Raw genomic sequence first — 12,403 nt, forward strand, 5'->3', positions numbered from 1 at the left:
TCCTTCCTGCCTCTTCCTCTTCCTGTGTGTATTTTGGACTCCATGACAGGCCAACTTCACGTAATCGCCCAGCTAGTCTCTACTGACCCCTGCTGGCACATGTCATGCAGCCTTTCAGTTGAAATCTTCATTCTAACCTCCTGTATATTGTAATATTGCTTCAACTCCCTTCGTAAATGGTGGCACAAGCCTTTAACTCTTTGACTGCCAGACGTTTTCAGAAACGGGATGTCGCCAGTGCCAGCCGATTTAAGCATTTTGACTGATCTTTCAAGGTCCACAGAAAATGTTGTGTTTGGACTATGGAAACACAGATACTACCAAATGAAAGATTGAACTCTCATCTTTCATCAGAAAAGTTTGTTTCTACCTTATTCCGTTCTTCAGTAATCAACAATAGAAAATGGTTAGTTTCACCGAAATGCTCTGTTTTGAAACAAAAAGCGGAGAAAAAGAGCTTTTTGTGAAACGATGTTATTTCATGCACTCGAGTGAATTCTACACTTCTTTTTGTCCATGAATGATGCCACAAACACCTAAATAGTGCTTTACTTCTGTAAAACGCTTTCACCAACAATGAAAAAGTGTTTTTAGATTGCAAAATACGTTTATTTCCATTCAACAGTGTAACAATTTGACAAAACAATTTCGCAAACTATTTACAAATGTGTGCAATTGTGGTACTATTTACAATTATGGGGATGTTTCAAATACAGTTTTTCTTTTTGTAACACTGCCCTGCGTGCAAGGAGATGGAGCAGGATTTGCACAACAGATACGTTTCACTTCGATTGTCCGTTTCGCGTGCAGACGTTACACTTTCTTGATGGCCTTTTTTTCGGGGAATAGCAAGTAGCAGACTGTACCCACTCCTCCGATGAATATGCATTGGATTCGGGGCACTCTTCATCGTCCGATTGAACGTCCGCCTGAGCGTGCTCGGTTGTGCTCCGCGTTTTCCGGTGTTAGCATCGCTAGCCCGTGAACCTTTATGACGTCGTCATAGCCGCCGCGTCAGCGCTTCCAACTTCGGCGTCAACCTCGGAGTCACCATCATCATCATCGATGATGATCATCGTCGTCATCAATGTGCTCTTTAGCGTTGGTCGATGCCTTTCGTCTTTGAAAAAAATTCCCAAGTGTGAGCTGCTTGCAACCGGTCGCCATTGTTCGCTTCCTCAGCCATCTAGCTCCGCCTCACGTCTTCTACTGCCGCGTCAATGCTTCCAACCTCGGAGTCACCGTCATCATCATCAATGATGATCATCGTCGTCATCAATGTGCTCTTTAGCGTTGGTCGACGCTTTTCGTCTTTGAAAAAAACTGCTCGAGCGTGAGCTGCTTGCAACCGGTCGCCATGTTCTCTTCCCTTCCCCAGCCATTATCCCCTCTAGCTCCGCCTCACGTCTTCTACTGACGCCTACCCAATCTTGTCAAAAGAGAGTCATTGCTGCCATCTAGGGGCCAAAAATAGTCATTAGGCTAACTAGATCTGCTTGAAACTTTCACCACAGCTGGCCAAGGCTTTACTCCACCCGTTTCAAAAAAAAAAAAAAAAAAAATTGGATGACGTCTTTTAACGTCATTGGCGGCCCGCCGTAGGTTTTTACTTGACGTCTTTTAACGTCCATGGCAGTGAAAGAGTTAAGGGGCCCGGAGCAGAATTTGTTTGGCCCCGCTCCCACGCCTTGGCATGACCTCTGCTTGGTTTTTCCTGGCTCAAATTAAAGGCAGAGGTGGTACCATCCTGACATAATGAGCGACAACTGATACCAGGTATCGATGCCAATACAGTCTTATTTGAAGGTATCGGTACTCCCAGCGGTGACCGATGCCATTATCGGCTGCCCTCCTACCATCAGGAACAAGAAATTATATGAATTGCCATTAATTTCATGCAATGTTAAGGAAAATTTATATATTGGGGTATAAAGGTCTTTCTTTAAAATCATCTGTCATTTTTGGGTGGGGTATTTTATTTACTAGTGGTATCTGGTATCAGTATTGGTGACTACTCAAGAGTATCGGTTGTAAAAAGAAAAGTGGTAACAAACATGCTTATTCCTGTTTTTTTGCAGCCAACATAATATTCCCATGTTCCAATAATACTAGTAATAATAATGATGATAATAATAATAATAGTTCCAATAATAATATGACTATTATAACGTTAAAGCATTTATTCATTAAAACGGTTCTGCCGTAACATTTCACAAGTGGGAAGTATCGGCCACAGTTTTTCCCAGGATTCAAAATTTTAGAAATATGATTTTACGTTGCATGAAAGGATTTTGATTTTTGTGTCACCTGTTACCAGTGACGTGCAGTGAGCTCTAGGTTTGGGTAGGCAGGTAGACGCACACACCAATTACAAATTTGTGTGTTGGCAGGCAAGTGTACAACGTATCTGAGGGTGACCATATTTTCATTTCCAAAAAAAAGAGGACACTCAGCCTGACCTCGAGATATTTGATAATCAGATACAAGATGCCATACATTCAAACTATATTATCACATGCTTTCTCTGTATGGGTAGAAAATAGAACAAACAAACAAAACATTACTCTCTTTTAAAGTCTTACATTTTTGTTTGTGTCGCACTTAAGTAATTATGAACCGGGTTACTTTCATTAAAAAAACAAAATCATTTAACCAGTTACTGCCTTGTAATTTAATTGGAAATGTATTGTTTTTATCATGTCCTTCATTTTTATATTTAAGAATAATTGGCGTTCTGTAATTAATCAATATCGGATTGAATTAAGGTGAATCAAAACAAATCGGAAAAAATCTTAATCGAATCGAACTGAACTCTTGTGAGGAAATTCAAATCGATACCCAGCCCTACTAGATAACGGTAGTTATTATATTACAGCATTTAAAAATTGTCCAGAGGTGTGAATGTTAGGCACCAAGACGTTGATTTTCAACATAGATTAACAGGAGTCGTATATCACATATTGGCCTCATCACTCATCACGCATCCTCATGTTCTGTGCTACTCATGGGACATTTCCTTGAGACATTAGACAATTGAAAGATACTTTGGTGTTTCAATAGCACATTTGTTTTCCCTAACCTTATAATTTGTCAGTTTTAATGTACTTACTAGCACCAGGCACAAAATTAAAAAAAATATTTTGTGTTCTTAAAGTATTGTTGAGAAATAATCGTTTTAGTAATGTTTCATCTGCTGTGGATTTGTTGATGTCTGATTTGAATATCAGGCTTAGTGTTACAAGCAGGGCTGAGCTGAAGACTGAGCGTATTTACTGTAAAATCCCGTGTATGACGCATACCCGTGTATAATACGCCCCCCCCCCCTAAAATCACGCATATAAAGCATTTGCTGGTATCCTCTTTTTTTTAATTAAGTGATTAATATGAATGAATAAAGACACTCTTTTCCCATAACAATGATTAAGTATTCAAGTTTTCCAAAATCTTTTTCTTACACTGTATGCTCTTTTAGTCATTTCAGCAAGCTATCTTTTTATTTATTTACTTTGCTTTTTGCTTTAACTCTGTTTGTAATTGTTTTTAAATGTTGTACTTTTAATCACAGTCAGTGAAGCATACTTAGTTACATTGTATATGAAATCCACCATTAATCAGTTATGCTATTTTCTTTTTTACAACCCCGAGGTAGTGCCTAGGTAAGGGAATACGCGTAGTGTAGTTATAGTCCAATGTGAGGATTCATTGGTGGTTAATGGGGCACTGTTTATAAAATGAAAAGGCAGAATGGAGACGGATTCATTTTTAATTTAAACTTTACTCGTCATAAACACTTCCTGATCAGCTGACTAAACACTAACCAATCAGAAGCTGGCATACTTAAGGTAAATGCAAGTGAATGACAGAGAGTAGCAGATTCAACACATCAACTTAGCTACTTGTACAAAAAAATACTAAAATGTATGAATGTGTAAATAATAATTCTGGAAACATAAATGTACAAGTAATTATGTATTTTCTTTGTTGCTGGCAGTACCCAACGCTTCAAAGTGTGAATGCTTAACATGATATGGTTAATCTATGCTAAAGCAATTACTATCTCCTTATTTGAAAACCCGACCAAAAAGTATTTGCACAAACATCCGAGTAGTACGCTACGTGTATTTCTCGTAAGTTTCTGAGTTTTTTCTCGCAAATCTTCCACTTTATAAAGTCGCAAATTTGCCACTTTATAAACTCTGATTTTTTCGAGTTTTTTTCTCGGATTATTGCCCCCACCCTCTAAAATATATTTATATGTGGCCCTAATACACCATCATATAAACACGCCCTGACATAGTTCCAACAACAACAAAATTCATAAACACTCAAACAAAACCTGATAAAAAAAAATCCTCACTAGTCAGACTCGCCATCCAAATTCCAAGCGGTGCATTTTCATCATTTGCATATGTTACGTGACAACAAATACCACAATGACTGATTGTTGACTGAATGTGCCATAAACTACTTTTGTTTGCTAGTACTAACTCTTGTTTAACTTTAAAACAGAACAAAGACTGACTAGATGCCTGAATCTGTCCTCTAACAAGATCACCTGTGCCGCTTCTAAGATTTTTATCTGAAAGACACTTGTTTTGTTTTGTTTATTTTATGTTGGGTTTTGCAAAATGGGTTATTTAGCGCTCATCTCACCTCACAATATGTGATTCTCTTCTCAGTCAGGACACGACCCCTGACCATATAAAAGAAGAAAAATAGTATTCCACTTTTTAGATGTGCCCTTCAGTGGAAAATATCATTACAATGTGACAACTTACCCATGTGACATTATGCCCCGGTCTACACTACTGGTAAATGTCAAACAATGTGAAAAGTTTTCCTTTTTTATTAAGCCCCCTTTATAATTGACCCACCCTCACTCGACCCTTTGATTTGGAATCTTTATTATTATTATTTTTTAACTCATTCACTCCCTGTCATTTTCACTGAAGCAACCCATTTCACTCCCTGCTGTTTTACGGGATTTTTCTTATATCAGGGGGGGAGTATATTTGTATGTTTCCGTTTTGCAGCAATTAGCATTAGAATATAGCTAAATGTCATCATTATTTACAAATCTGTGAGGAAAGAGCTTTTTGCACCATGGCCCTGTCTGATCTCTTATACTCTTCTGCCACCTGCTGGTCGTTTTTTGTAATAACTACCATTGTTTGAAACAACCTCTTCAGGTCAAACGCTGCATCAAAGCCTTCTGTATGCTCTAACACAGGTGTCAAGATCCGATCCTGGAGTCCTGCATGTTTTCGAGGTTTTTCTACTGCATCACACCTGATTCAATGATCAGGATCATTATCAGGCTCCTGCAGAGCTTGCTGATGAGCTTGAATATTAATCAGTTGTGTTGAACATGGGAAATCTCTAAAACATGCAGGACTCAGGCCCTCGAGGACCGCACTTTGACACCACTGCTCTAGCATAAAAACAAACAAACATAAAAAACGTATTATTGTGTTTTTGGGACTATGACGATATTTAAAATAGAAGGTTTTTATACGGTTTTGGGAGCAAATAAGTGTTATTCACGGGATTTAACGACACTACATTGCCAAGCTCTTCTCAAAAAGCCATTCATCTGTTGGTGACACTACATGAGCTAACATAGTCTCTTCCCCTGTCAGATTTATCTCTCATGGAAGAGCGGCCCGGCGGAGGTGAAACATTGGAAAGACATGATGGGTCATCCCCGCACGGCCGTGGCCCAGTGGCATGCACTCAAGGCCTGAGGGAGCGTACAGGCTCTGTTCCCCGTGCCCTGGAGCTGCAGACAAGTGTGTGTCGCCTCTTTGTTCTCAGGCCTCTTTGAAATCCTGTACTCCTAAATTCCCCTCCTTGTCAAACAGTGATAACCCACTTGACCCCCCCTCATTCCGCTGACCTTTAAATGTATTTGATGTCCACCCACTTCCTCCTTGTACTGTCTTTTTATGAGATTTTTTTTTTTGGGGTTCACGATGCCACTGTGTCTTTCTTGTCAACCACTCCTAGTGTTAAACACGAGAGCTGTACCTCTTGTCACACACGAGTACAAACTGTTAACCAAAAACGGATGAATCCAAAACTCCTGTATGGTGTTGACCATGGAGATCAGACGCGGCCAATGGCACTGCCCCATCTGATGTTGGCGTGAGGGAGCGTCCCTCTCTGCTGTCGCTGTCACTGCCAGTCTACATCCTGATAATGCCCCGAGCATCAGGAAGTTGATGAATGAAATGAGATCCTTTTAAAACGGAATGGATGTAAAGTGGACTTTTTTCTTTTTGCTCTGGCAGCTGTGTAATCATCTACCTTGACTGGAACCTCTCGTTGTCTGTGTGTGCTGTGGGTGATGTGCTGTGACCCCCAAATGAAGTTCTGAAAAAGAAAAAAAAAAAGAGGAGGATGCAATGACAAAACCTCCAGTTCTCGGCCACTAAGCTACTTAAAAAAACACTGGCCTGGGTTCTTGAGCAGAAAAAAAAAAAGAGTAGAAAAGATTGATGTGTTATCTTTTGTTTACAAAAAATAAGCAAGAATTGAAATGTTATTCCAGACAGAAAATAAGCAAAAGCCAGCTTAACAATGTGGAAGTTGTGATGATTGTGTGCATCGATAAATGGACGAGGGAGCATTTTCAGCTTGAACATTATTGATTCAAGATTGATCAAATGATGCATTTTAAAGAGACATTCAGTCATCCCTAGTGCCATCTAGTGGTGAACTAATAATTCACTCAATTTAATAATCCCCTATTGATTTCCATAATATGGGAAAAAATATATATTTTCTATCACATCAACGTACATTTCCGTAGGTCTAGTAATCACTAATTATATTCCATGGCTGTAGTCTCACCTTACTAGAGATGCCATGTTTTGCCGCCATCTACCTGCTACGGATGCCCAAAGGACAACTTCACGAATGTAGTTAGCCCGGGTGGTATTACATCGAGTTTCGGTCCCAATGGGTCGACCGCCGCTTGCAATCCACAGCTGGGCCCAGCAGGTGGTCGTCACTAACTCCCGTGATTCGGGCCCGTCGCTTGTCACTTTCTGCTTCGCTCTAGCAAACTTGTACTAGCTTTTTTTTTTTTACTAGCTCTTCCCATTAGCCGCTCTTGTTAGCCACTCCAACGTATGGCTCTGACTAACTCCCGCCAGCCGCTCCTGTTAGCCACTCCAGCCTATGGCTCCGACTAACTCTTACTAGCTGTTGGTTAGTCACTCAAGCCTGGCTCCGACTAACTCCCGCTAGCTGCTCTGGCTAACTCCGTCTCGCTCGGTCTAAGTCGCCACCGCTCGCCGAGATACTCGTTTGCTGACGCAAAATAAGAATTGGTGGTAGGCTTGCGAAATGTGGTGTCTCTGAGCCACCGTAGTGTGCGTACTCCTGCGTGCTTCTAATGCTATTCTTTGACCACTAGATGGCGCTAAGGACTACACACTTGGTCTTTAAGTCATTCCAAAGAATAATTTCAGAGTAAAGATTTTCATTAGGCAGTGCTCTCGCGGTTGATCACCCTTGGCTATTGGGCTAAAACTGCATGATTAGTCAAAACAATACAGCTTTTTGTCAGGCGTTTCAAAATACATCCGGAAAGGTTCACTTCTGCCTTCTATTCAGCTGCCAAATCTAACTCTTTGCCAGCAGCAGATGAAGTTTGGTCCATTTGGATTTTGCTCCATTCTGGAATTTTGTCTTTCAGTTATTTGTTTCATTGAACCAGAAAATACCTGCCCTTCAATCATTGTTTTTTTTTCATTGTACTTTGTGAATGAATAAAGGAAAGTCTAGTATTTGTGTGCGTTATCATAGGGAGCCCATGTGTAAAAAAATTGTTTATTAACTTTTACTATTTTATCCATGTTTTGTCATGTCTGCACTTGTATGGCAATGCTGGACCAAACCTCTCTCAATAATAAATAACAGGGTTATTTTAATATTATAAGGATGGCAGCTGGAAGCTTAAGCTTACAAAGAAAACACTGACAGATTTTAGATTTGGACCAAAGCAACTAACTGTGCTACTGCTGGCATTGGCTCAAAACACCCCCAGCATGCACACATGCTATCTGGCACAACTTGTTCCATGTCCAGAACCCACCCTGCTTTGCTGCTCACCATATGCACGCGCTCCGCAAACGCCAGGGAGAGGGAGGACGAAAGGTGAGACGGAACATAGTCATCACCTCTCTGCATCACGACAGGTCAGCGGAGCGCGTCACTTTGTCCCAAAATAACCTGCAACCTAGTTGCTTGTTTGTGCTGATGGCCATTTGTGCTAAACAAGGCATGATTTACAACAACGATGACATTCCAAATGCATATGGCAAGTCACCTATGAATTCTGGTTAGATATAACTGTCAGGGTTTCACCTAAAAAATGAGGCAAAACATCTTTCTAGACAGACACTGTCGTCTAATTTATTACACAAGGACTGTTTCAATGAAAGAGAGCATATCCAGCAATATCTAATGTACACACTGTATAAATTACAATGCATTGTCCAGTATGGGCAGAATTAATTGTAATTGGGTAAATCTATCTGTCTTTGGCCCATGTTTCAATGTTACACATCTGTAAGGTGCACAATGTGAAATACTGAACTTTTGTTTATTTTTATTTTTTATTGTACAGTGTATATAAAATATAAATGTGTACATAGAAAAACATCTCACTGTTTTCAAATCCATCCTTTCCTCAACTCATACATCAACTGTATAAGATAAAGGTATACTCTGTAAAGTAAATATCCTAACTCAAAACATAATTCCCAAGTCTGCTATAGAAATGAAATGCTCTAGTAGTTTGGCTGAAATGTGCTTTTTAAGATTTGCTCTTAAAGGGGAAATCAATTCAATAATTTTCTTTTTTGGTGTATGGTATATTTTCGACCTGAAAGCGTTCGGGTCGAAAGTAAACAACCAAAACGGTGGATAGTGATTTTTTTATTTTTTTGGTCTACTCTTTAAAAACACATTTAGACCTCCAGCAAACTTGCCTTCTCACAATTTAGCTTAATTTGTGTAGTTATCTTATTTCATAAGCATTCCATACAGTATCGGCATACTGTCACATACCTGGTGTTACGTCAAGGTATGTTGAATATCTATAAATGAAGAAAGCTATCTAGTTTTATACTCAAGTAAATTGTGCTTCACCATTTACGGTCCGTTTCCAAAGGGGTCGCCATTGGAGAGTGACGTCACATTAAAGTTGGTCGGCAAAGTCAGGCTCAGGTTCAGGTTCAAGAAGTCAGGTTCAAGAGGGCGTTGCCGTACACACTTCCTAGTATGAAGTCGGAGGAGTCCGACTTCCCACTTTCCTCGAATGCAGCATTAGGCACAGTGATGTCAACTGGCAAAATGGCCGCCAGTGGCAAAGTGGCAAAACAGGTGGCTTTTGCTGCTTAATTTATAATCCACCAATGCAATATTAATAAGAAAATACTTTTTAGACTAGTGGGAGACACAGTCTAAAGAACTTTTTTGGCTTGATTTCCCCTCTATACTTGTTACAATGTAGGATCAGGCAGGCTCTAGGACCCAGTCAGTCTTCATGTGTACCTTCCATTAGGCTTATTACGTGACAACAAATTTGTAAACGCAATGTGCCAAGGAAACAAGACATAATCTTAAATCATTTTTATTGTCATTTACAGGGAGGGGAGCTGAAGGGAGGAGATATTTTCTTCATCCTGTAGGGGCCTAACAGAAAATCGTTGAGAAGCACTGGCTTAAGTCAATATGAATTAATAATTTAGGCTTTACTGTAGGTGCTTTGCTCAGGGTTTGCACTTGGGTACTAATTATTTATCTATACTAATTATTTTTGTCACGTTTAGGATAACTAACTTTTTTTTCTCTGTTCCCGTCACACTTTCTTAACCCCTGGGCGTTATTTTATTTTGAAATGGCTTGGTCAGAACCAACAAAAAGCCAAACAATGGTCAAATAACGCCCAGGGGTTTTAAACAAGACCCACCTCACTACAAGTCAGTGTATTGTTGTGGAAGGAGATGAAGTCAAACATGAGCATCCATCTACAAAAGTGAAGAGGCACACCAGTGAGCAGTTCTTCCCCTGCATACATGGAAGGGCAAGCTGAATACTGGTGATGCGGGAGGTGGAGGGATAAGGGAGCAGGAGAATGAGGTCTTGCAATTCCTGGTGAGCGGAGGGTGGCGACACAGCTGAGGATCAAACGCCGAGCTGTCACGACACAGGAAGCTGCGGTGGACGATGACAGCAATGCTGGGCCACAGATAGGTACAGTGGGTGTGCGTAGGAAAATGATGAATGTACATTCCAAACAAGTCTCAGAGCCGGAGGGATTTGATTTGTTCTCCCGGCGTATGTGGGTTCCACAAGTAGCCTCTTTTCGTTCCTCCACAACCAAGAAAATTGACCGTAACCATACTGAGATTCAGAACCTCATGGTTTTGGACTGTGGGAGGACCAGACCCAAATATGAACAAAGACAAAAGGTCCTAAACAAGATTCATAATCTTGTGGTTTTGAGCAGAATTGCCAACCATTGTGTCTAAATTCACACTCAGCTTCAGTGCACTCTACACACATGCATTAGGAAGAGATGTCAAAGGGAAGGACATTGCATGACTCAAGGACTTGTGAATGTCAGCTGGCATCTCTCCGGGAAATAGCAACTTGTGTTGGGCAGATTGATATTGAAATAATCATATCAAACATTATGATGATTCATTTTGGCTGTACTGTATATTGATACCCCAGTGATTGATCAATATAGTCGAGCACAAGTCACAGGATCACATTTAAATATTAAAAGTGTTGTTGTTCTGGAACTATCTAAAAATAAAAAATAAACTTGTTTTCTATACATTGGATGCAAAACGATTCAAGGACGTTTCGATTTTTAAGTGAAATTATTAGATTTGATACGGGGCTCAGTTTGAGAGGGTATGATGCAATTGTCATTTGAATGAACTTACTGATTACTCATTACGGTAAATGTGCCATTTCTTTCTAAGTTATATATCTCCTACAAAACACGATCTCGATATAAAATAATACAAATAAAAAACACAAAATATTTCAAAATGGAACAATTCGGTTTGCTTCAATACACTTGTATCTTTTAAATTAAAAACATATTTTCTGGTTCAAACTGGATTTTGTTAAACCCCTGATAAGCTTTTATATATATATATAATTTGCAGATCAGCATTCCCCCTCATACAATTTCCAGGTCATGTAATTTCATCCTTCTTGTGATCTTCTGGTGTTTTTATGAATTCTGACCAAAAAAAAAATATTTTCTTACTGTTCTAAGTACGGAAGTATAGAACTGCCAATGTGGAGCCAACCTTTTTAACTGGGCTACGTTGTTCAAACGTGATCCTAAAACATAGGCTAAATGCTAAAAACATTACATTTTCCCATAATGCCACAGGATATTTGACTTTTATCAATAAATTTGAATGACTTTGCAGTACGTTTGAATGACATAGCCCAGTCAAAACTGTTTACATATTTGAAATCACAATGTAAAAATAACCCCCCGGATCAGCGCTAGATAATTGATGGATGGATGCAAAAATAAATAAATAAAATACATCTTTTGAAACCTCAGAGAAATCAAAGCCTTTGCTAACAAATGTCACCATAATGTATTTAACAGAATAAATCTGTTTCAAGACATAGATAATACAAATTGTACTCGGCATGTGCTGTTTATTGTGTACCATTAAAACACCTTGTCTGATTTATGTATACATTATAATTCCACGGGCATGCACAAGCAGGCGTGATCTAATTTAATAATCTGTACACATCTGGCCTGAAGTCTTTTCTCCTCTATTCAGTAATTGAGGGTTACAATAAATGGATGAGAGTATGGAGTCATATTCAAATACCTCGGAACTCACAATTACGAGCTTTAAAGGGAAAGACAATTTCAGTGGTCCTTAGGATGCTATACAAAGGTTGTCTACTCTCACTGAAATCCAGAGGCAAAATGCCTCCTAATGACCCATATGAGCACGATAGCATGTGTGATAATTTAGAAGATTATCATCCAGATAAATCAAATATGGGTGCTTTGAATAATTCAAAATTGCCAGGTTGACTTGTAAAAAGCATGGCAGATGGATATGGTTAATATATGTGCTTATTATCCATTTATAGTACTGTAGACATTTGCATCACATCCACAGTGGTTGTATTCGATAATACCTTGTTGCCATCTGCTGGATATAAATTAACATTACAAGTAGAAACAAAACAAAAAGTACTGTATTACTCAAGGCATGCAGGCCAGATCCGGCCCTCCTTCCACCTCATTTAACGTGCAAGGTTTTGTTCTAACACTGGCTGGTATTTGGAACTGTTTGTAATTCCCCCCACCAAAATGAGGACCAAGAGAACG

General features: G+C 39.5%; 1 protein-coding gene across 3 annotated transcripts in view; it reads left to right on the forward strand.

Moving 5' to 3' along the window:
* The window catches only part of syt7b (synaptotagmin VIIb), a 122,955-nt gene extending 114,291 nt beyond the window's left edge, over positions 1 to 8,664 (forward strand). For all 3 annotated transcript variants that reach the window (XM_077564426.1, XM_077564427.1, XM_077564428.1), the window contains one exon: positions 5,640 to 8,664. In XM_077564426.1, coding sequence (XP_077420552.1) covers positions 5,640 to 5,744 — 105 coding nt within the window. In that variant the 3' untranslated portion in view covers positions 5,745 to 8,664. The remainder of the gene's footprint in view (positions 1 to 5,639) is intronic.
* Positions 8,665 to 12,403: the final 3,739 nt, after the last annotated feature.

The sequence above is a fragment of the Vanacampus margaritifer genome, chromosome 4 (assembly GCF_051991255.1).
Source record: "Vanacampus margaritifer isolate UIUO_Vmar chromosome 4, RoL_Vmar_1.0, whole genome shotgun sequence".
Taxonomy (NCBI): domain Eukaryota; kingdom Metazoa; phylum Chordata; class Actinopteri; order Syngnathiformes; family Syngnathidae; genus Vanacampus; species Vanacampus margaritifer.